Source organism: Vipera ursinii (assembly GCF_947247035.1).
Source record: "Vipera ursinii genome assembly, chromosome: Z".
Classification (NCBI taxonomy): domain Eukaryota; kingdom Metazoa; phylum Chordata; class Lepidosauria; order Squamata; family Viperidae; genus Vipera; species Vipera ursinii.
Genome location: NC_139517.1, coordinates 32,769,487 through 32,795,894, shown reverse-complemented (window position 1 = coordinate 32,795,894; position 26,408 = coordinate 32,769,487). Strand labels below are relative to the sequence as shown.

Here is a 26,408-nt window from a genome sequence, read left to right as displayed (position 1 = left end):
ATCAATAAGATCAATTGATTATGCATTTTATAGTTCAATAGAAATACAGTTTAAAAATTCCTGGCTCACAAACTTTCTACACATATTTTACCAGCAATCCCATGGTAAAGCCAAGCAACCAATTGCTTGGGGGAAGTGGCTCTGTATAGTACCTGTTTATATCCAAATTTAAGCTTATATTTAAGTTACAAATGTTTATAAAAATGTAACATCCCAGGTAATGCTTAATAAGGATCTAAAAGACACAGTGTATAGAACTTTACCTTTATTTGTGATGTTACCAGCATTTTCTCTGTCATCCTGAGCAAACACGTTGTGGTCCTCATCTACAATAATAAGCAAAATGTATATAAAACGTCTACTGGCAGACTAATTGTGCCACAAAATGTCCCATCATCTACACAGCAGAAAAAGTATACATTTTTTCTCCCATTTATAATCCATGTACATTTGTTAGGATGGCAGTTAATAACCCTACCCCCCAAAAAGGTAGCTGGGTAGGACTATAAGACATAGCAAGTATTTTGTGGGAATCCTGCCCTGGTTTCTGATATAAATGAAACTATCCCATGGTAAAATAAGTTTTTTTTTTCTGTCTAGTGCCCATTTGTTATTTTTGTTCACTGCAAAACAAAAACAGTAAGATGATACAGAAGCACTGATTGGAAGACGCTTTGAGAAATGAAAAGAATTTCTGGCTAATATGAGATAATCCTCAGCAGATAAAAAATGAGGGTGCTCACTAGTCAGTTTGAAGAGTGGCTGTCAGGAGCTGCTTGAAATGCCATAAAATGATACTTAAAATACCTACTTGTAATAAGAAATGTGTATTAAGATATAAAATTCAAACAACTGTAATGCTTTTGTTAGAATCATATCACAATGAATCCTGTTTGCATAACCCTGTTAAGAATGAAAGGGTTTGTCTAGAAATAGCAAACTCTTTTAAAAAGCATTTAAAACTTTATTTATTTATTTATTTTTGCTTCCCCAGCAGCATACAAATTTTGGCCAGATTGAAGAGTTCAGTCTGCTTTCCACAAAATAGTTCTGCATGGTACAATGTATTTTTGCTGCTTTTGAAAGAAAGATGGTTGTAAATATTTTACTAAGTACTTGTTGCCATCACCACCTCCCATTCTTCTAAACTGTAGGATATGACATCTTAGATTAGAATAAAGGAAGGTGATTGATTAGAAGAAGGACATGAAAAGAAAGGCTTAAATCTCAATCTCAGCACAGGACTAATAACTAACAAGGCCCATTCTATCTTCTCTCCCCAAATCTTTGCCATCAGCTAATTCTTTAAAAAAAATCTTAGTGTTCTTATTCATGTAGTCCATAGAATGAATCTCACTGTATTCTTCCTGGTTTTAAAACAGTTTTTGCCCAATCTGATGTTTTCAAAAGGTTTTGAGTCACAATTCCCAAATATCCAAACAACAAAGTTTTTTGGCTGGCACAGAATTCTGGAGATTGTAGCCTCAACACATATGTAGGACTTCAGGTTGGAAAAGCTTGTTTTAAAATGTTGCAAAATGCTCAGATGGAATCACTTCAAAGGAGAATTAACATGCACTCAATCTAGATGGCAATGATTTAGCTGTACATAAACTGATATTTGTTTATCATAAACAAGCAGTTGTGTTTGTGTGAAATATGATCACAGCAAAAATATTAATTGCATATTCATATTTTACTGATTTTAGGAATCTTGCAACCTTTCTAATGACCCTAAACTTAGAATAAAACATACTCTGCTGTTTACCAATGCAGATATGTTCAAACAATATAATCATATTACGACCAAATTGAAAGAATGCCTTCTTTGATATCTTTATAATGCAGCACTGGTGTTAAACTTCAGCTGTAAACTGGACTAATCTCTAATCTATATTTTGCTATGATTTCATTATAATTAGCACTCATACAGGCAATTCTAAAGATTTGAGTGTGTTGAAACAATTTATTTCTGACCAGCTGAGTTCACACAACACCATCAGGCTAGATAAAAGACTAGGTATAGGAAATGACCAGGCTGAGCCTAAGAGAATGGTCAAGCAGGTTATAAATCTCTAGTCCAGCCCACCTTGAATTCCATAGACTCTGATCTACTGCCAATTTGCTTTGAACAGTTCAGATTTTTGTAGAGAGCTTAAGCTTGCAATAAAACTATATATTCATTTGAACTACTTGGACTCCTGATTTTCTGCTCTTGACACCAGTAGTTTTATCTGCACAACATACTAAGTTACCGTACGTTAATGTTAATTCTGGTCTATTTTATTTAATGATTTAGAATGGTGAGCTCCTGCTCCAGGCCTGCTCTGCTGCCTTATAGTGGCAGGGTATGTGTGGATGTTTTAAAGCCAAAGCAAGCAAATTAACAATGGGCAGCAGAAATACAGAAAGATGCTAGAAATGTATGATCATTGTATTATAGACAGCAAAGGCATAATCTCATTTTGTACAGGAGAAAGCAATCGTAAACCACTTCTGTATTTTATCAAGAAAACCATATGAGTAGGCCAGATAAAATAATGGAAAATATGGTGCTTTAATGCTCAATATGCTACTTAAGAAGGGTTCAGGAACTTTTTAAGTATAAATGATGTTTATGAGGCAGCTAAAGTCTTTGGGACACCTAGTTCCTGATGTTGCCATCCAAGAAAAGAAGACCTAATTCTACAATGATAGAATTACAGCGGGACTGTGAAATGTAAGCATGAACATAAAGAAGTTCAATCCACTGAAAATGGAATGAACTGACTAAAATTAGCATCTTAGGAATTGGTAAATTGAAATAGATTGGATACTTTCTGCCAGCAGATTATACTGCATATTATTCAGGATGCAAAAACAAAGAAGGAATGGCATCACTTTCATAGTCAGGAAGGATATAACAGCTACAATACTACACAGCACTTGGCAGAATGCAATTAGACTCTGCAGACAACTGTTTAATATGATGATTGTTCAACTTTATGTTCCAACCACTGATGCAAAAGAGGAGATTGATGAATGTTATATATAAATGTTGATTCAAATTCAAACTTAAATCAATAGAACATGCAAGCAGGATTTGTAGCTTGTGGCTGGAGATGAGAATGCCGAAGTTGGATATGCTAAGGAGGAACATTTAGTTGGATTCAATGGCTTAGGAAGCAGGATAATGATTTATTAATTGCTACAATCCAGTGATTTCTTCATTGCTAAAACAGCTTTCCAACAACCAAAATGATGTCTACATATGTGGACGTCACTAGGTGGAGTACTGTCAAGTGCAAACAACCAGATCCAGATGTGAAGGATTCAAGATAACTATTTATTGTGTTCTATCCATAGTGCAAGAATCTCCCTAGATAAGGTCCTATGCAACTTAGGGGAGGTTAGGTGTAAGTCTCTTGTGGCTGTGCAAAAATTTAGCATTACCTCACTGCTTGATCCTTCTTCATTTGTCTGGCAGGGAATGACCCAACAACACACTCCCCACATCAGATCCCTCTCTGTACCATGTAGTGTTTATTGCTTGGGATTTCACAGGAACTTGGGGTGGGTGGGAGCAATGCCAACTGAAAGAAGTCCTCCCCCCCCCAAGTCTGAAGACTATTTCCAGTCTTGCGGTGCATCCTGCAAAACATCCAGATGGTTAGAGAATTCCCCCCTACTTTCCCTCAGGAAGTGAAGTCCAGAAGATAAAAGTCAAGTCTTGTCTGCTTCAACGCTTCCCTCTAGAGGGGCCTCCACTGCCTGGTTAACTCCTTCATTTACTGATTCCTCCTCAGGCTCTGGGATGGAATTGGCAACTAGAAGTTTAGAAGGTTGTCTGGAAATTGTTGTAAAACTGCTACACTAATTCAGAAGCATGCATATTTGTAGCATTTTCCCACGAAAGCTCTGCTTCTGGATAGCATTTCCAGTAAACCAAGTACTATATGCTTTTACCCTGTCTCCTTGAGTTCAATATTTCTTTCACTTTGAATTCTTTCTTGCCTTGAATAATCAGTGTGTTTGGGCATGTATGTGTTAATGGCAGTTGTGTTCATAAAAGGCTTGATAGCACTTCTCTGACTAGCAATGAATGATAGAAAACTGGGTGGACCTTCATAGACGGTGGCAATTGCAAACAAAAAGCCACATTGTTTACATGCTGTAGACCTTAAAGAAACTCACAAACTTTGATCAAGTTTCTTCGAGGGTCTGATAGAAGCCAAAAATTTGGCCAACAACCACACTTTATTTCCCTCAGCAACTGTGTACTTCTTACTGCCCTCAGTAGCATGGGCTATCCCTCTCCTGAATTAGCTGTGGGTGGCATGAGGGAGGGGAAATCTCATAAAACGAGATCTAGGCTCATTTGATCATCCCGCAGTTCCTCCAAATGGGAGTCTACATGTACACAAAGTTAGTACAATTGTTCCAGACTTTGTGGAATTCCTTGCCTAATCAGCTCAGTCTGGATGTCGGTATGCAGACCTTGCCTGAACTGGTCTATCAAGGCTGCTTCGTTCCAATCCATATCTGCCACCAACAATTTGAAATCAAATATATAAAGCCTCGCCCTACTGTTGCCTTGCCTGAGTTACCAATCTCATGGCTGGCTGTCACATGTTGGTGTGAATGTTCTTGGTAGTTCCTTGATAAGGCTATTGTTTACTGTTATTTTGTTTGTCTGCATTGGTAGTTTCTTGATTGGAGTATTGTTTACTTGATTGTTGGTATAGTGTTAATCTTGGTGTTAATATTTGCTCATATGGATGTTGATTTCTGGTGAGGAGGTGTTTTGGTCTTTCTATTTCCTTTTGAAGTTTTTGACTGTCTGTTTTGAGTGGTTAAAAATATTAACAAAGATAACAGCCTAATCAAGGAACCACCAAGAACTCTCCCACCCACACTGACAGGGCAAGCCACTAGCAGATCCCACTTCCTGCTATGCACCAGTGATGTTACCTAGTTTGCTAATGAAGCAAGAAAATCATCAAACTCATAGAGAACCAAGGACCCCACACCCAATTGTTCTTATGTAAAACTTATAGGCAGGTCTGGAAACCACAGCATAAATGAAACATGGTGAAAAAGATTGGCTCCATGTCAGCAATGTATATGCTGAATATACATTGAAGGAAGCTGGATTAGATGAAGATGAGCATGATTTTAAAACTGAAGGGAAAAAAAACATTAGTAACTGCACTGTACTGTTACTAGTAATAGTAACAGTAACTGACACTATTTTAATAACTAAAAATGCAGATGATCTGGAACCTCTAGTAGTGAAAATCAAGGATCATAATAAACAATGGTCTAAAATTAAATATAAAGACCAACTCATGAAAACTGGTATAGCAATCAACCTTAAAATTGCCAATGAAGATACTATAGTGATGGATAACTTTTGCCTTTTAAGACTATCAAGAGTAAAGAAATAAGCATTGAAAAATATACTGCAGACTAGTACCTGGTATAGTTGCAATGAAGCCTTTTGAAAAGATATTCAAAAGCCAGGATGTATTTATAGAAACTAAAAATAAGGCAATTGTTCTTGTGACAATCTATGGAAGCAAAACTTGGATTAGAAGCAGCAGCATAGAAATAGTATTGATGCTTTTGAATTTTCCTTTGGAGAAGATTTCTGAGAATACCACAAACAGCCAATAATACAAGCAAATAGATTTTTGAACATGTTGATGTCAGGGCTGTTGCCAAAAGGTGTGCAAATAATGTACTGCACAAGGGTGCCATGACATGGGAGGGAGAGATGTAGCCCGGTGCTGCATTGCATGGAGCAAAGTTGGTAAAAGAAGCCTGTCCAGATACTAATTCATGCATGTGCACATGCACTGTACAAGAAAAGATAGAACAAAATGTTTGAAAGCTGGAACTGCTACATGATGTGAGTTGATGCTCTGGTGGCAGAAACCTTTTTTTCACAAAGGTACCTAACAGAACAGGGCCTGTCCTGTTGATGGTTAGAATTGTCATTGGCAGCTTTGGTGTGGAGAAAGGCTAATAGTGAAACTCTACATGGAGTTGCTTCTCTTCTACTGCAACAAAACTGGTCCTGAGTACACTGGGCTCATGGATCTTGCCATCTGGTCCCCAAAGTGGATCCTCCCCTATGCCTAAGTTGCCATGGAGGGTGAGACTCCTGCTCCCTGCCTGCTCTTTGCCTGCCACCTGCCTAGTCTGCAGCTCCTTGCTACTAGTCATGAACATACATACCTTAGCCCTGATTCTGATGCTGTCTTGATATGAGGTCAGGCCTACAGCTTCCCCTTGGCCTGTCTTACCCACGGACAGAACTATGCTTCTCATCTGTAGCAAGCAGAAACTATGATCATGAGAGCAGGCCCTGGCCCTATCAATGATAGTGTCTTGATGCAGGACTAAGAGTGGAGCTGACCTGGGCATTGAGCCATACTTCTCATCCTAAGTGAGGAGCCACAATTTCAGGTAAAATCAGACTGGATTTGGGTCATATTGTGAGGACTGAAACTAGGACTGCTATCTCTGCTTGGGAAAAGCAGCTACAGACAGGCAGTAATGCTTCCCATCCCACTATTCCAAGGCTCAGAACAACTCATGTTTCCAATAAAGGAGATTATTGGTTGAAATGAGGGGTCTCTAGTGCTCTCTGAGTTTAGTTGTTTTCTTGCAGACATTTTCTTGGTTGTTTTCTTTCAGATGTTTCATTACTCAAACTAAGTAACATCATCAGTCCTAGACAAGTGCACATTTGGATAATGAAACATCTACAGGAAAGTCCCAAAGATGCTTTTTCACAAGCCAACTGGACTTTTTCTTTGAAGACATTTCACTTTTCATCCAAGAAGCTTCTTCAGCTCTGACTGGATGGTGGGGAATGGAAGGATTTATATTCCTTGCTGACAGCTGGTGATTTGCATTCATTTAGAGAATCATTGAGGAAGTTTATCTGTGTCCTCAGGGTCACCTGAATAGTGCAAATGGGTATGGAGCCTTCTTGGAACTGCTGAAAGGATTTTGTTGTAGACTGAAGATAGATGATGTCATATCCCTCCCCCTCTGTTGAGAGAGGGCTGTTCAGTTTTGACATAGATGGCCTCTTTGACCCCTCTTTCAAACCACATTTTGGATAGAGAGGACTGCTGGTTTGAAAGAGTGGTCAAAGAGGCCATCTATGTCAAAACTGAACAGTCTTCTCTCAACATCACTTTGCAAAGCCTAGAAGGATGGAATTGATCCAGAACAATAGTCTGTTTTGGGAGAAGGTGAATACTGAAGTAAATAATTGTGTACAGATTTGCTGTACTATTGAGGGTTGTTAGAACCCTCACACATGGGCTATACATTTGAGATCTTTGTTCTATAAGTGAAGTTTCCAATTTCATTTGGCATTCTATTCTATCTATATCCATGTTGTTGTTGTTGTTTTGCCAGAAGTATAGAAATCTTCCCCACTGCCTTCTTTGGGGATATTGTTTTCAACTTCCGAGTCTAATCTATAACCCTGGGATTTCCTGATGATCTCTCACCCAAAAATTCAAATCTCAATTAGTTCCCTCCAACCCTTTTTCAAGAGCATCCAATGGCAGCTGGGTATTGTCACTAGCTATTTTTATGTCAATTAACTACAAGGAATAGGTTAGTGATGGTAGAAGCCCCATGATAACTGGCCTTTTTGTCAAATTAACAGAGAATCTTGCAGATACCGAGTAAAGGAGCTGTTATGGTACTTTCAGGGAATGGCAGTAGATTGAAGGAATGAACTATTTCTTATTCTCTTACCACAACTATTAAGTTATTGTTAGCACCACCAATCCTTAGAAATAAAGTAATCCAGTAGATCAAATAAAACGTAATTTCAATGTTGTGGCTGCTGTCAAAACTTGTTTTTTTCACATCAAGATAGCTTTGCTGCAATGAAAATTGCCAGTTCTAAGATGTCTGATTTTGTTAGATGACATTGGGGGCTAAACTCCCACCCATATTTCATCCCCTAACCATATGATACTTGACCTTTTTCATGTAATCAGCCAGTCATTTCAGATGTTAGCACAACTACCTGTGTACAATAAAGAATTTTGGGTGGCAATATTTTAAAGCAATAACAGTGAAATCAGTCTATAATCCAATATTGTCCAGCAATAGCAGCTTATATAAGCAAAGTGTAACAATATAAAAGAGGAAAAGAGAGGTCATATTTTAACCATGCCCCATAAACCTATCAATTGTTATTTAAGACAGTAATAGCAATCACTTGTTATAGCATCGTAAATTTACATGGCACTTTATAAGTACTGTATAACACAAGCAGGAAAGCTTCCTTAGCTTTGACAAGTATCTCCGGTCTCACTAAAGAGAAGACAATGAACGAAACACACTGTCAGGACATGATGGAGGCCAGGGGAAGAGGAAAAGGGAGGGAGGAGGAGAAGGCTGTTTGGGCGGAAGGACAGACTTAGCAGAAAGGCAGTTAGTATTCCAAAAGGAAGTGAGGGTTAAGAGACTAACAAAAAACCAAAGGTCAAACACAACCATTAAATTTTTTGCAGTGCACGTAATCACTCTGAAACCTAATTATTTCTTATTAGCCTGTCAAATTGTAGCCAAAGATTTTATTATTTCTCTTCTTCACCAATTTTTTTATTAAATGACAATGCATAATAGTAATTATACAGTATTACCCAAAGAAAATATTGTTTGGAAAAGGAAATGATAACTTATAGGTTGCTGTGCATTACTCAACTTGAAACCAAGTTGTCATGATATTGAGGAAAAATTCTTTCTCAGTCCAGAAGATTTTGAAATATATGTTTTCAACTTTAATTAGGGTGCTATTTGATGTCAACCATCATCTCTGTCTTTGGTGTCACAGTGCAGCCAATCATTGTAGGAGCCTTTTGATCTATGTCTTCACGAGGCACAGAAGACTGGAAATTGGTCCAGAATGGTTACTTTTGTTGTTGTTGTTGTTGTTAGTTGCGAAGTCGTGTCCGACCCATCGCGACCCTATGGACAATGTTCCTCCAGGCCTTCCTGTCCTCTACCATCTTCTGGAGTCCATCTAAGCTCACGCCTACTGCTTCAATGACTCCATCCAGCCACCTCATTCTCTGTCATCCCCTTCTTCTCTTGCCCTCAATCTTTCCCAGCATTAGGCTCTTCTCCAGTGAGTCCTTCCTTCTCATTAGGTGGCCAAAGTATTTGAGTTTTAGCTTCAGGATCTTTTAGTTCTACTATTTTTGGCTTTTTGGTAGAAATTGAAAGTGATTTTTCAAACTAAAGGCTATCATTCATGCTTTTCTATGTACCGGTAAATACAATTACATATATCCATATTTCTGTACCACACTGATGTATCTACATGGGCTGGTGAATGGCGGTGGCATAAAGGAAGCCATTTTATCAGCTTATGAGTTTTAAAACATAAAATTGCACTAACATGCTTTTCCATTAAAAGCATTTTTTTCCAAAAATAGTCTATAAATTATTAGCACTATATCCAAAATTGACATAAAACATTAAAGAGCCAGTAAAGTGGTATCCGAAAGGGTACTTAATTTTTAAGCCATCTTTTAATTGCATTAAAATACTTTTTCATAGGAACATTTTTATGTACATAAACTGTTTTTAGAAAAAAATAGCACAGATTTTTTAAAAAATAAAACATTTTTAAAATGAATAAATAGAAAAGTAATACTAAAAGTAAACTGATACATAGTACTATAGACAAAATTGCCCCAAATCTCATTTTCCCGGTCAAAATATGCTTCTTTCAAAAAATAGGAAAAAATCCTATAAGAGCTGCTTCAGTGTGTATTTCAACCCTAAACCCTAATCCTGCATTCTTTACTATAATTTATGTGTGTGTGTGTGTTTGCATACATATGCACATGCATATGTGTGTGGGCAAGTAGCACATATATATTTAGTGATGGTGAAAATAAAATGGAGGTTTCAAAATTAATCAAAAATATATACTTTTATATCAACTACAACTTGGATATATTGAGGAAAAGCATCTTTATTTTATGCAGTTTACAAAATGTTATGCTGCAGTGTGTTTTGTTTTGACTTACTATGTAAGTCATTATGGTTTGCAAATATAGTTCATAACTGCAAATGTTATCTGAACTCAACCAACAATTATTAATTCAGTGTACCACAGATAGACAAATAATGGAATAGCACAATGTAGGAATTCAACCATTTCTTTTACTTTGGCTAACCAGGTGGAAAAGAATCTACGTAGCCTGATTAATTTATTTATGTTCCAGTCAGAAGTTCGAATAATTTTGTAGATATTTCCAGTTTATCTTTGTTGTCTTAAAGACCAGAAATCTGTTTTTTTTTTAAAAGCCAGTACACTGGACACTGATATTGGGATTCTAAATTTTCCTTTTAATTGGAAATTCAATACTTTGGGGCAAAGTATTTCTTCTCTTTTCTGCAAAGAGAAGAAATATCTGACAGGTAATTAGATTGAAAACCAACCAGTTATGGAGATTTTTTCTCTCCTGATGTCCTATATACAGAGAGTTTTGGACAATCTGCCATGCTTCACTTTTTGGAAGTCAAAGCTTTTTCCTCTCTTACCATGACTTTGTCTAGGACACAGCTGTCTCTTCCCCTTCATTCAAATCAATGCAAACATGGTCAGTCTATCCCTTTGTGAATTCAGAATTGAATCTGAAGTTGTAGGGTCAAAAAAAGCAGCTCTGGCTGCCCTGCTCCACCCTTACTATTAAATGGGAAAGTGGCACCAAAGATCTTTTCTAAATAAATCAGTCTTGATTGTAGAGCTCAGGCCAATGAGGAGACAAACCACATTAGCATTGATTTTAAAATAAATTATTGAGAGTGCTTTCCCTATCCCACTTCTCTACTCTGTGAATCTGCAAAGAAAAACTCTAATCTGTTTACAGTGATTAGTAAAAGGGAAAAAAAGAAGGGGGAATCCAAAAATAATGGACCAATCTATTAATATTGCTCCAGAGAATGCTTTGTGAAAAAGAAATGAAACATCTAGGATTATTCCTGCTTTACTACACCTTTAGCTGTTGATTGGAGTTAGCGTTAGACTATGACTCAGGCAAAAATGTTGCTTCTAGTACCACTATCACCTTCTTGTAGCTCACACCCCAATTTTCTTACAGGGGTTTCAGAAGGTAGAAGACCTTATCCAGGGCTTTCTAGAACACCTGCTCCAGAAGATCTGTATCAGAGAAGCAGAAGACAGCTAAACACTTTTCATTCATGTTTCAGAATGTTTGTGATTATTCACCAGGATGATTCACCACAATATTCACTGCATTTTTTAAATATGGAATTCTTTAGCTTATAATGCCTTTTTGCAAATCTCACCATTTCTTTTCAAAATATCAAACTCTTCTGAAATGCATTGCTTCACTCCTCCCCAATCCAATTTACTTTGTAAATATAGGAAAATATCTTGGCGCTTCAGTCCAGATCCCTAGTTTTGCAGACTCAGAATGTACTCCAAATGTATAATGAATGTTTGCTTCCCACCATGTTGAGGCAGTGAATGTGCAAAAACTATAGCCTAGTAATAAAATAGACTTTGTATATTTAAAAACAAAGATTCACAAACCTTGTCATAAAATCATGTGACAAAAAACCTAACCATGCCAATATTAGCACCATTTTCTGCCTACTGTGTTGCTCTCAGATCCCTAAAAGCATTAAGAATGACTCATAATCAACAATGCCAGAATAGTTACACTCAATGAGTAGTAAACTAATTGTAATCCTAATGCTGTTTTTGCCAATGTAACAAGAAATTTGCCTCAATTCATATTGTTTTAATTCATCTTAAATATAATGTCCCACTGGATTCTGTTCCCAGTTTTCAACACACCCTCTTTGTACATTTTTCATTTACATCCTCTTTTACATCATGTCCTTTCTCCCTGAAGTTCAAGGCAATTAACACAGATACCTGAGAGGTATTTGTAGAGAGCTAACTGCAGTTTGGCGGGTCGAATCCCGAGTGCCGCGTAACAGAGTGAGCGCCTGTTACTCGTCCCAGCTTCTGCCAACCTAGCAGTTCGAAAGCACGTAAAAATGCAAGTAGAAAAATAGGGACCACTACGGTGGGAAGGTAACAGCGTTCCGTGCGCCTTTGGCGTCTAGTCATGCTGGCCACATGACCACGGAGACGTCCTCGGACAAGCGCTGGCTCTTCGGCTTTGAAACGGAGATGAGCACCGGCCCCTAGAGTCGGAAACGACTAGCACGCATGTGCGGGGGAAACTTTACTTTACCTTTACTTAACTGACAAGAAACAAACCAGGCAGTTATAGGCATTCTTTTAAAGCTCAACAATTTCTCATAATTCTCAGTCATTTTGGCTGATGGTACTGATAGGGATTTATGGGAATTGTAGTTCAATCCTTTTGAATAGATTCCTTTTGGCAAAGGCTTGATACTTTACAGCAAGTGAGCCCTTTTCGATCAGAAATGTACTGATTGCATACTGCATACAAGGTTTCATACAATGCATACAAGACTTCAACATGGTTTAAAGCATCACTGAAATTCAAATATTTTTCTAATAAAAATACTCATTAAAAATTCTGAAACTATAGAAAATGCAGGATGCATTATTCAGTATTTTGAAGATATACACAGTGGTTTCCTCAAGATACTTTACGGATAGGGCTTGTTCATATGGTATTATCCCCCATCTTGGTGTTCCTAATATTTATTATTATTATTATTATTATTATTATTATTATTATTATTATTATTATTATTATTATTATTAAATCCCATTTATATCCCGCCCTTCTCTGAAGACTCAGAGCGGCTTACAATCTAAAGCACAAATCAATGTGCTTAGCAATATGTAGCAATTTCCTACATATATACAGAAGAGATTCATAGAAGGAGATAGCAATAATCCATTTTTGATAAGCACCAAGAGGTTAAATAAAGTAATTCTGAATGTCATGCAGTGATATAACATTGATTCAGGGCATTATGACCAACTGTAAAAGTGGCTGCACAGATTGGAAAATTGATAGAAAAGGGGACTCAGTTGTTAGTGTTTGGTAGCTGTCCAAAGTATAATCAATGCTGAATCAGATTGTGGGACACTTCCAGAGCTAAAAAGACCTTGTACAAATTTACAATGAGTCTTGGACAAAATATTTCCTCTTTGGGGTCCTTCAAGTCAATAACCAAAGTCAAAAGCAAAACAAGCAAAAAATACCATCCTGTTAATTAAGAAAAGGAACAATGCCAGACTCTTGATATTTATACTAGGCTTTGGAAACTATTTGATGGATTCCATGTTATAAATTACAAGTTCCTGAAAGTGTACATATAATTCTTCCAATTAGAGGTAATATAGCTCTTTTTCCTCATTTTTACAAGAAAGGTTGAGAAAAAAGTATTTGCATTTCCCATATCTGTAAAACAAATGGAAATACTTGGCTAATTCAGAGGTTTTATCTAGCTTGCCAACCACAGGATCCAATACTATGCAGACAGTCTCAGAAAGAGCACTGAATTAGGTCTCTGGATAAAAGGTTTGTAACTTAAACCCCTAGAATCTCTGGCACTCTGCTAGAAAATACTGACCAGCAAGCTTCCCCCCCTCCCAATCAACATTAGTGCGGTATGTATTTGGTCCTCTCTTACTCTCAGTAGAGTGGCTCAAATTGCTTGGCAGAGCTGTGTAGCAGAGTGAACTCCAAACGTTTCCCCAAGGAGGCCCCTCTGTCTCACTTTTTTCTCTGCTTTACTGGAAATGGAATGCTCCTTTTCCCATTTTAGGCTGTTGTACTAACCACATTAGCAAAGCCTGCCTAAAGGGTCCATAGTAGTTTGCTACATCTAAGTCTATGGCCCCAAACTGAGGCTTATTTTGCTAAAAAAAACCCAATCTATTTCTCTTCTTATTGGAAATAGAACAAGAATAGTAGAAAGATCATTTTATTTATTATAATTGGTTAGATTTATATGCCGCCTTACCTCCAGGAGCTCCAGGCAAGATACATATCAATCCTTTCTTGATTTTTTTTTTCATTTCAAAACAATCCTATAAAATACTTCCTCCGTACCAACCAAGTCTTGGTAATACATGTCAGATCAGCCCTCTCATCCATAATTACATTAGAGATGTAATGCATTGATGGAAGGCCTTAATTCAGACTGATCTGGCATTCAGCAGCTAGTGACAAAAGCTAGGGTCTTGAAGCAGAGCATAAGGGCATGAAACATGTCACTGGTCTCAAACCCAAGATCATGTTTCATGTTCCACTAAAACTCCTCATGCCATTACCACTATGATGTCTCTCCCTGCCCTCTACCCTCTTACAGAAGGCATCCAGCAGGATTTTGTGAGGAATGTGTCCTCTCCAGTACAATTAGTATGCTAGATTTGCCCTGTTCTCTTTCTTCCCCTATGCCCTTAATTGCGTTAATTGATTGATTAATGAGGGCAAGATCTATTATGTTATTCATTTCTGCAGGCTGTATTTACATGCTACAGAACAGGTGAAAAATTCTAAAAGATAGTATTTTTTTAAAAAGCCAGATGTCAAGTTCTAGAACTTTACATTCAGGTCTTTTTGGCTCAAATTGAGCTGCTGTGATATATCTGTAGATTATGGTGATATTGGTCAGCTTTTAGGCTAGTTCAGTGATTATAATATTGATTGATGGTTTGCATAAAATGAATCAAGACATTCAGTGCTAGAACTAGAATATTCATTCTACTTCATGTACCATATATCTACTATAAGGCATCTAGGAATGATAAGTGAGTAATCCAGCTATAGAAATGAAGCCTTGGACTTTGTCTCTGTGTGACCCACATCTGTGTTGATGAAATAAAACACTATAAACTATACTGAAACAGACCTAAATCACTTGTAGAGCAACTGCTGTGTATCCAGAAATATCTGGCTTTTCCAGCTAAAAGAATCAATTTGTAAGTAGTAAGAAAACCATTAATTGCTTATTTTGTGAGGAAGCAGTCAAAATAATTTCAAAGGTAGTTTTCCAAAAGGCAATTGAATTTTCTTGAAAGTCCAGTTGCCTTTTGGAAAAGCATCTTTGGGATGACCATGATCTGGATGATTGAAAATATCCATAGACATTCAGTCAAACTAATGCAAGAATAGATAGAAAAGTAGGATAGGCTTGCAGAACACACTCAACTAGCCTAAAATGGGGATGGGCAATTAATGACTGAACATATTGAGAAAACTCAGCCATAGTCTGAGCATATCAAATGAGCTAGAATATGACATGAAGCCTAATATGGCATGGGTCCGGGTTACTTACGGGAGCACCTGCGGCTGGCATCAACTTCCCTTCGTCCAGTGCGCTTCCACAGAGAGGGCCTCCTTAGGGTGCCGTCGGTCAAAGAGTGTCGACTGGCGGCCCCCAGGGGGAGGGCGTTCTCTGTGGGCGCGCCAGACCTGTGGAACCGTTTACTGGTGGAGCTCCGGATGGCTCCTGACCTTCGCTCCTTCCGACGTGACCTAAAAACATATTTATTTGAACAAGCCGGCCTGGTCTGATGGGTTTAGGGGTATTTTAATGTTATTGTATTAAAGTATTGAATTGGGCTGTAATATTTAATATTTTTTTAAATTTTTGTATGTTGTATTTTATTGTATTGCCCTGTATACCGCCCTGAGTCCTTTGGGAGAAGGGTGGTATAGAAATTAAATTATGATGATGATGATGATGATGATGATGATGATGATGATGATGTTTGGTTGATTATTTTGCTTATTTTGGTTGATTTTGTTGCTATGAAAATAACAGTTGTGATTTGTTAGCCCAAATTTAACCTTTAGTATGTGGTATGATGTAATAGGATGCCGGTATAATGGTGTAATCGAAAAGCAGACCTGTGTTTCCATGAACCAAATCCTGGACTCAACATTCATGAAAGATGAACATATATTTTTATTAGCAATGCCTACCCTAGAATATTGAATTTGGATCTAAAAATACCATCTTTAAGAATCTATTCAGCCATGCTGTAACTTAAGGTAGTTCACTATCATCCAGTCTTATTTAATTCAGAAGAATGTTATTAGGACAAAATGAGACAAGCTCTGTTCAATGCCTTCATATTAAATGGTTTTATCTTGCCTTTTATGGCCATAATTTTGAGCTAGTATTTAGATCTATATCACAAAGTGTACTTTCCACTGTTTTAGGCCTTTGTGAAGGCTACCAGTGGATAGTTGAAAAGTTTTCATTCTTTTTGCTATTATTAATTTCATTTCAATACTGTCCTCTTAATGGTTCAGGACAACTTTTATTAAAATTTAGTGTTTATTAAAAACAGAAGCTATATATTAAATTAATCTAAAATGCTAAATATTATGAAAAGTCAAGCTGAAAGTCTTTACTGCTCCCTTAAAAATATTTAAAGATGGTAGTCCCTGGAAAGCTTCAAAGTGTTTTGACATGATTCTAAATATTCTGAAAGTGTGTGAAAGTCAGAAATAGGGCTATTTTGACTTTTGATTATTCCAGCACTTCTGGAATAATTAGGACTTCTGGTAAGTCAGTGCAACACAATTTGAACAGGAACAGTTTTGAGTTCAAAATGTCTCAAATTCTAAACATTTTGCACATCTCTACAATTTATGTTTTAAAGCTGAAAAACAGTGCTTTATATTTTGCCTGGAAACCTATGTACAGCCAGAACCAATATTTAAGAACATGCACAGTATGGTATGGTATTTATCCCCAGGGATAACATTGGCTTCCACATTTTGATTTAACTGAATTTTCAAATTACATACAAGAGCAACCCAATATAAAATGGACTGCAGTAGCCTAATATTGTAGTTAACATTGTTGTGCCACTGTTTTAGCTGATGTTAGCTAGTCAGGCTTTGGCTGCACTGCATTAAGACAGTTGGTTAAAGTAATGGAATCTAAGGCACACAAAGTACAGCATTTCAGCTGAAACCATGATATTTTAATTAAATGCATGCCACAAAAATTCATAATGGATGGAGACATTCTGGAAGAAATTCACTCATGCTTCTCTTCTGGAAGATGCAATCATCAAAGTGTTAACTGGTCTAGAATCCACTTGGAAGCTGAAAAAAGAATTTAGCCCTCCGGGTACTATAAAAACATAGGGCAAAAATGACAGAAACAAGGAGTCACCAGTTCAGTGAAACCTTTCCATTTATCAATGTGAATCCCACTTGCTTCGCTCTTGCTCAAGAACAGATCAGGGAGCTTAGGTGAACTAGTAACAGTTTAAAGATATGAACTTTACTATATAAACTGCTCAGTCCATACAATTCCTGCCAGAAAAATAGAATCCCCATATGAACTCCAATCTTTTTGATAATGACAGATCTAAATTGATAAAGGAAGACAAGAAAACATGAAAACCTATGTCACAGTATTTTTGTTTTTAAAGTAGTACAACTATGTTGCTATTACAATTAGTGTACAGATAGAGCTTGTAACTTACACCTATCCAGTAAGGCTCACATGTTGATGAATTGTATGAAATCAATTCAAATTGGAAAAAGGGATGGAAAGTTTGAGAGATTGAACAAGTTTGTAGGCAAAAATTAATTGCAGAACACCATTTATTTTTAAGATAAATGGGGTAGGGCTGTTGAAGAATAAACAATACAGAGGTGTAGATGGTCTGGCCTAATAATTAAGACAGTTATAGGGCTCTAGACCTGGATAGCTGTGGGACAGCCTACTCCTAATTATATCTGACCATCCAAGAACATCTGGATGAAAAACTCTGTCTGCTCCCTCAGGAAACTCACTAAAAAAGACTATGGAAGTGAGCTTCTGCAGCTATTTATTTATTTGTATCTTGCATTTATTATTTTAATAAATAACCCAAGGCAGTGATGTATGTATGTATGTATGTATGTATGTATGTATGTATGTATGTATATATGTATGTATTTGTTAAATTTGTTAAATGTCACCATTCTAATATCTCTGTCCTTTTGTCATTAAGAAAACGAGCAAAATTTTTCCTACTGTGTTCCAATCAGTGTGAAAGGCTTGGATAGTCTAATGTTGTTTCATAGATGTTGAAATAATTGTTTAACGTACTAAAATTCCCAAAATTTCCTAGCCAACAGACACACACACATCACAGTTATACATATAAGGCTTTAAAATAATACCCAAAAGATAACTCAATGATTCCTCATTGGATTGGAGAGCTGTATTCAGTTGGGTGTTACAAAGTTTGATACTGGGTGTCTACAATGGAAGCTTAGATTTTAAGTTATAGGAAATAATTTATTTGTTGCAAATTAGAATTTATTTAATAAATTCCAATTTATTCCATCTTGGAAGATAAACCTGATTGATTACTGTGTCCAGTGCTGGGCAATACACTTTAAAATGTTTCAAACAGCTTAAGAGAAACAAGAATAATAATGAAATTAGAAAATAAGCCATGTGAAGAGAGGAGCTGGAAGCATGCGTAGCTCTGAGAAGACTTGAAGAGGTATATGAAAGCACTCACCAAATACCTGAAAAGAAATCAACCATCACCTAACTTCCAAGAGTGTAGAATACAGAATGATGGCTTTAAATTATAGCAAGACTGCAAATTATAGCAAGGCTGATCCATTTTAATATTATAAAACAGTTCTTAATAATAAGATCAGTTTGATCGCAGGTTGAATTATCCAGAAGGGCTTCCTTTTGTTGGAAGTCTTTGAACTGGAGGCCAGAATTTCCATGTATCTGTGATATTTTAATTTGGATTCTTGCACTGAGTAGGAGATTAAGACTCAGTGGCAAAAATTTTCCCTTTCAAATACATTTAAAATATCCTATAAGAAGATATTGGAATAAATTGGGTTTGTTACTACGCTATGATCTCTTTCATACCAACTCCCAGTATACAAACCCAATTTATTTACCGGTATGTTATTCTCAATTTTAAGGTTAACACTAGACACTAACTTCTTCATTAAGTTTCCTTATGGACTGCTGGCAAGGAATATTGGAAATCTTAATCTTCCTTTCTCCCTCCCTCCCTTCCTCAAATTTCTGCTAACTTCCCCATTTACTTTCAATGCAAGAAGAAAGTCAGTGGGAAAGTCAGCAGGAAGTTGTAATCCCAAGCCCAGCAGCCAGGTAAGAGGCTGCTGTTATTTGGGAAGGAAGTGAGGGGATGTGGGGAACCATGGATCAAAAATGATACATGGGGGTCTTCAAGAGGTGCCATGTGATTGGGAAAGGATATGTGTGTGTGCACCAGAGATGCTGAGTGGATCAAGAAAAGCATGGAATGTGGTTTAGGTCACAAATGGTAGCCCAGGGATGCATGAGAGGTGCTGTGCAGCTCAGATAGGGTTAGCAGAAGCAACATAGGAAAAGAAGGATGTACAGGAGTTACATGGATGTATGGGAGAGGTGCCATGCCAGGTGGGGATAGCATGTCAGGGTTGGTGTGGGTTGAGAGGGAGTGCTTGGAAATGTGCAAGAGGTGCTGTGCAGGTTAGGGACAGGACATGAGGTAATGTGGCACAGTTTGGGAAGGGTGTATGGAGGTTATTAAAGAGGTGCTAATGAGCAGAAAAGGTGCATGGTGGGCAGTGTGGATTGAAAAGAATTGATGGGAACAAACAAGAGGTTTCAGGTGTGGGTCACAGAAGGTATATGGGGGGCAGTGTAGATCAGGGAGGATACATAGGGATATGCAAGATATGCTGCATGCAGTGGCGTAGCGTGGGGGGTGCAGGGGGGGGCGGCCACACCAGCCGCAACATCTGGGGGGGTGCGCTCGATGGCGCCGGGATCCGGCAGGGCGGAGGCACCGGAGCCCCAGCCGGGAAGGGCCTGACGCCCCACGGCGCGCCACACACACACTCAAACATACAACCACACAGCGTGACTCATCCTTCGGGCCGCTCCGCCTTCGCTCCAGCGCAATGGCGTAGCGTGGGGGGTGCAGGGGGGCCGGCCGCACCGGGCGCAACATCTGGGGGGGGCGCTCGACGGCGCCAGGATCCGGCAGGGCGGAGGCACCGGAGCCCCAGCCGGGATGATCACGCAGAAGGGCTGTGGAGGATGAGGCGAGTCTTTGGGTGGCACAGAGTGGAGAACTAGTGAGGGGGTAGCATGGGCCAGGAAGGGGGTATGATGGTTGCTTCTGTAATGTATTGGCCTTATCTATTTTAATTCACTTGCTTAATGTCTGACTGCTTGCTTAATGTCTGACCTACTTTCTGTGTGTTATGTAACAGTTGCTGTGCTGAGCTAGACTTGCTGTCTCCAGGCTGGTAATGAGGTTTGGGGTGGGAAAGTGCTACTTTAAACCTATTGGTTGCCACCTAGAGGCCAACCGTATAAATTGCTGCACAGCAGCTATTAGCTTGCATCTGTTATGTTCTGAGTTAGAATAAACTTGTTACTGTTTCAACACTTCATCTCGCTTAATGCCTCAAGAACTGAATATTTAACACTGGCGATGAGGATGGGATGTGCTGCTTCATCGTAAGAGCCTGAAGTCACTAGGGGGTGAGGCCAGCTCCAGAGCCTGGCAGGAACTACATTCCCCGCCTCAGTCTGCCTAGCAAGACACGCTGGAGACTACCACATCCTAAGGATCCATCCTAGGGCCTATGCAGAAACCAGCAGCACAAGGCAACGTGAGGAACAAGCAACGAAATAAACTCACCATGGCGAAATTAGGAAAGCTCGAAGAATTCGATGTGGCACACCTGGAGAGATGGTCGTCCTACATTTCCCACATAGAGAACTACCTCCGTGCAAATAAGGTCGGCGAAGGTGGGTTGAAGGCCACGACACTCCTCTGTGTGTGCAGCCCAGCCACCTTTGATATCACAGAGCTCTTGGTTGCTCTGGCGCTGCTAGAGTCCATCACTCATGCAGACTTGAAGAAAAAGCTGCAAGACCATTTTGAGTCAAAAATGTCAGTCATAGCGTGGAGGCATGCTTTTGAGCAGTGGGAGCAACAGCCCGGTGAGACAGCTACGGAGTTTTGGAAGTCTGTGAGCAACAGGTTAGAAGGCTGAAGTTTGATCCCTCTGTTGCTGTGGTTGCAAATGTGCCGGAAGGTTCCTATAGAGATGATGAACACAGCTGAGCCTGTGTCCAGTTCCATTTTGCATGGAACTCCCTGGTGGTTGGGGACTCCTGAAAGGGCCAAACAATGGGCCCACAGGACAGTGGTCAAACAGAGCAGCTTGCACACTCTGAAAGAACTCTTGTTCATGGTGATGGGGGGATGGCCATAGAAGAGTCTTCTCCAAACACAGAACCTATTGGTCGCCGCCTAGCGGCCAACCATATAAATAGCTGCGCAGCAGCTATTAGCTTGCTTCTGTTATGTTCTGAGTTAGAATAAACTTGTTGCTGTTTCAACACTTCATCTTGCTTAATGCCTCAAGAACTGAATATTTAACAGCTTCCTCTTTGTTCCTTTTCCTTCCCCTTCCTTTCCCTATCTTATCCAACAAGCAGGTAAGTAACTGCTGCTGGGTGGGAAAGGGAGCAAAAGAATGCAAGACTGGTTTGGAAATGTCAAAGAACATTGAAAATAAAATTCTGAAGCTTTCCCAAATTTCCCAAATTTCATTCCCTTGGGAGTCATGAGTCCTGGATTTTGTATACATTCTGTAAGCTAGCCTTCTTGAAGAACCAAGATTCAAACATGATTGCTGTTATGTACTGGGCTTTTGGGTACCACACGATGTGCATTGCTGGAGAACTAACGGTTCTCCAGCAACCCAGACAGGCCGTCTCCGGGCCTGCAATTGGTCAGCCTCAGGCGGCAAGCGCAGGTTCAATCTTATTGGTTGCTACCATAGAGCTTGGCTATATATTGGGGCTGGGAGTGGCCCAAGCCTAAGTACAGTTCCAGCTTGAATAAAAGAATGAGTTTCTCTGTACTCAGCCATGTGTCTTCATTCCTGCTCACCAGAGCCCATGACATAACAGTGGCGACGAAGGTGGGATCCTGCTTCACCACCTAAAGGGCTGAAGTTCATGAGGGGTCAGCATTACTCGCTGGAGGGAAGAGGCATCTTCCCCCCCAGGCCGGCTAGTAAAGCTACACTAGCAGCTGCGTGCTCAGTGGACACATTCCCTGAGCCCAAGAAGCAGGATCCAAGAATGCAGGAATCGAGGGAAAATGCCGAAGGTTGGAAAACACAGAGAGTTCAATGTAAAGCATCCAGAAGAATGGCCGTGTTACCTCTCGCAAGTGGAGAACTATCTATGAGCAAACCAGATTGCAGAGGAAGGCCTAAAAGCTGCCACGTTGCTGTGCTTGTGTGGGCCAGTGACTTTCAACCTAGTGGAAAATCTTTTTGTGCCAATGTCCATTGAAGCAGTATCATTTGCAGACCTTAAGAAGAAGTTAACTGGGCATTTTCAGCCCAAGATGTTGGAGATGGCGTGGCATTTTAAATTTGACCAAAGAGTGCAGCTTCCCGGAGAGACAGCTTCAGAGTTTATTGTGGGCCTAAGGCAGGCCGCACGCCTTTGCAAGTTCTCGAATTTAGAGGAACGACTGAGAGACCGACTCGTCTGTGGCCTTCGAGACAGAACCCTCCAGCAGAGACTGTTTGCTAGACCCAATCTCACATTCTCCGAGGTACAGGACGAGGTCATGGCTGACGAAGCAGCTGGAGGTGCAGTGCAAACAGTGCAGCCCACCAAATCTTCAAAAGTAGAAGATTCCATCCATCTTGAGGTCACCAAATGCGTTGGAGAATCATCTGAAGATGAAGAACCCAAAATAAACAAGCTCCAAAGGCAGCCAAATGCGCAAAACCGTGGCAACCACCAACGAGAGAACGATTACAAGGCAGTTCTCTTACCTAGATGTAAGGGGTGCGGAGACAACCATTTCCGCGCCAATTGCAGATTTTGTTCGGCCATGTGTAGAGCTTGCGGAAGGACTGGCCACATCACGGTGGTGTGCAGAGCCTGCCAGAGAGACAGGCCACCCAAACACCAGTTGGAGGAACCGACTAGGAGAGGTACTGGGGCCCAGGGTCCAGTTAGTGTGGGGTTCTTCAGAAGCCGGAGAAGTATTTGCTGCACCGGGGCTCATCGCCCCCTTAAGCCTAAACTCAAGCTCGTGGTAGAGCTACAAGGAGTTCCATGTAAGATGGAGTTGGACTCTGGCTTGGTGGTATCGATCATCTCGCATGACACATTCAACTTTGTGTGTAGACACAGTAACCATTGGACTAAACTAAGGCCCTCAGATATTATTTTAACAGATTTTCAGAATGCTCACGTTAAGGGTGAAGCAACCTTATTGGTAAAATTTAAAGGGTTTTTGGGGCACCTGGATGTCATAGTAATAGAGGGCCAAAGAACAAGTCTTATTGGACTTGATTGGTTTGAGGCTTTAGGCATTCAAATTACAGCATTAACTGGACACAAACAGCAGACCTCATGACTGTTTGTGAGGAATACGTGGATGTATTTGAGTCAAAACAGGGAACTTATACTGGCCCGCCAATTTCTTTTAAATTAGATCCTAACGTCATACCGATTAGGATTAAGCCTTGCAGGGTCCCCTTTGCCCTAAAACACAAAATCGATTCCAAAATCGATAAGTTGGTAGAACAGGACATATTACAGCCCGTTGGGGGGAGTGGGAAACTCCTATTGTCACCCCACTAAAGTTCAACGGGGAAGTTCGCATTTGCGCAGACTATAAATGTGCATTAAATAAGGCCCTTAATCAACATGCATACCCAGTCCCCATAGTCAACCATATTTTAGCCTCCTTGCAAGGGGGAACCATTTTTGCTAAACTTGATTTAGCTCAGGCCTATCATCAATTGCTGGTTGACGAGGCCACAGCCGTGGCTCAAACAATAGTAACTCACAGAGGGGCACTCAAAGTCAAACGCTTGCAGTTTGGAGTCAGCGTTGCACCAGGTATTTTCCAAGGGATTATGGAATGCACACTTAAGGGTATTCAGGGTGTCTGCCCCTATTTTGATGATGTTCTCATTGCCGGGGAATCCCCAGAAGCATTGGCCAATAGGCTCAGGGCTGTTTTGCAAAGGCTCCGCAATGTGGGCCTCAAATTAAAGAAAAACAAATGTAGTATTGGGGTCTACACCTGTCATAATGAAATGCTTTGAAAAATTGGTGCGAAATCGTATTATGGCTTGTTTGCCTGTTGGATTTGACTCTTGTCAATTTGCATATAAGGGAAAGAGATCCACGGAGGATGCAGTGGCCATGGCCTTACATGCTGTCCTGACTCATTTGGAGAAACAAGGGAACTATGCGAGATTGCTATTTGTAGATTTTAGTTCTGCATTTAATTCTATTCTTCCGCATAGACTGGTGCCCAAATTATTAGATCTGGGGCTCCCGCCATGCTTATGCAGGTAGATATTAGATTTTCTATCAGTTCCCAATGGGTCAGGATGGGTTCTCACGTTTCTGCGGATCTCAGTATAAATACGGGGACGCCACAGGGGTGTGTGTTGAGCCCGCTTTTGTACACGCTCTACACATATGACTGTGTTCCCTATTACCCCAGCAATAAGATCATTAAGTTTGCAGACAACACAATGGTGGTTGGTCTGATTACTGCTGGGGAAGGAGAGTCAGCTTATAGGAAGGAGGTTGAGTTGCTGACTGAGTGGTGTAGGGAAAATAATTTATTCCTCAATTTAAAAAAAACAAAAGAGATTATTGTGGACTTTAGGAAATGCAAATCGAACAGTCATCCACTTATTATTGAAGGAAATTGTGTGGTACAGGTCTGTTTCAATTTCTGGGAATAGAGTTAAGAGATGATCTGACATGGGGAGCAAACACCAAAGTTGTGATGAAGAGAGCACAGCAGAGGTTATACTTCTTGAGAATTCTCAGGAAGCATAATCTCTCAAAGGACCTGTTGGCATTCTACCACTGTACCATAGAGAGCGTGTTAACCAATGGTCTGTGTGTGTGGTTTGGGAGTTGTACAGTCAGGGAAAAAACAATGCTGTCCAGGGTCGTAAAGACTGCGGAGAGAATAATTGGGTGCACTCTTCCTACTTTAGATCAAACCTATGCCTCCAGGTGTTATAAAAAAGCTGTGGAGATTGTGCAGGATTGCATGCACCCTGGAAATGATCTCTTTCAGCTTCTGCCTTCTAGAAGGAGGTATAGGGTCATAAAGACCAGGATCAGCCACTTGAGAAATAGTTTTTATCCAAAAGCGGTTTTGGCTTTGAATGCAGCAGAATGCAGTTTTTGAGAGAACTTCTGTATTTAGTTTTTAGAGTGTTAGAGTATTTCTAGGGGTTAAATGTGTATATGTGGGGTGGGTGGTATGTTGATATGTATTTTGTTGTTTTTGTTGGGTTTTGTGGGGTTGATGTGGATTTTTCAATTTCGTTGTTCTGTATGGGACAATGACAATAAAGATTATCATATTGTATTGTATCATCAACGGAATTCTTGGGGTTCCGTATCAATGCTAGTGGGATTCACCCCGCTGATTCAAAAGTGAAGGCCATCAAAATGGCTCCTAGGCCAAAATCAAAAGGAGAGCTGCAAGCATTTTTGGGCCTCCTGAATTTTTATCACACATTCCTACCTCATAAGGCTGCAATAGCAGAGCCCCTCCACAGGCTACTTGATAAAAAAGCCCCTTGGAAATGGACTAACTTACATGAAAAAATTTTCTAGGATCTCAAAGCCCTTCTTTCAGAAAAGTCCACTGTAACTAATTACATTGAGTCTAAACCTGTATGTCTTGCATGTGATGCATCTCCCTATTGGGTGGGGGCAGTCTTAAGCCACATAGAGAAGAATGGGAAACAGGTTCCTATTGCATTTTATTCTAGGACTTTATCTTCTGCTGAGCGCAATTATGCAGATTGATAAAGAAGCCTTGGCCATAGTGGCTGGAGTTAAGATTATTTATATGGCAGGGATTTCACTGTCTACACTGACCACAAACCCCTTTTGAGGTTATTCACAACAGATAAGCAAACTCCCCACATACTATCTCCAAGAATGCTGAGATGGTCTATATTTTTGTCTGCATACAATTTTAAGTTAATTCACAAACCTGGGAAGGAAATGGGCCATGCAGATGGCCTCAGCAGACTACCACTGTCAGTAATGGATCCTGATCCAGCTCCTGCTGCTAAAATATTGTACATTCAGGATTTACCTGAGTTTCCCCTCCATGCAGGGGATATTGCTGCTGAAACTGCTGCAGAGTACTGTCATGGGTATACATGGGCTGGTTTGAAAAAAGTCCAGGCTCTGAATTTCAAAGTTATTTTGTCAGGAGACATAAGTTGTCTTCACACAAAGGCTGCATTTTATGGGGCAACAGAGTCATTATCCCTACTTCATTAAGAGACAGAGTCTTACAATCTTTACATGAAGGCCATCCAGGCATTGTACGAATGAAAGCCTTA

The 26,408-nt window shown here is 39.6% G+C and overlaps 1 protein-coding gene across 1 annotated transcript in view; it reads right to left on the bottom strand.

The window, feature by feature from the left end:
* The window catches only part of SKAP1 (src kinase associated phosphoprotein 1), a 467,979-nt gene that overhangs the window by 68,952 nt on the left and 372,619 nt on the right, over nucleotides 1-26,408 (bottom strand). The window contains exon 9 of the mRNA XM_083378139.1: nucleotides 264-326. Within this exon, the coding sequence (XP_083234265.1) occupies nucleotides 264-326 (63 nt within the window). The remainder of the gene's footprint in view (nucleotides 1-263; nucleotides 327-26,408) is intronic.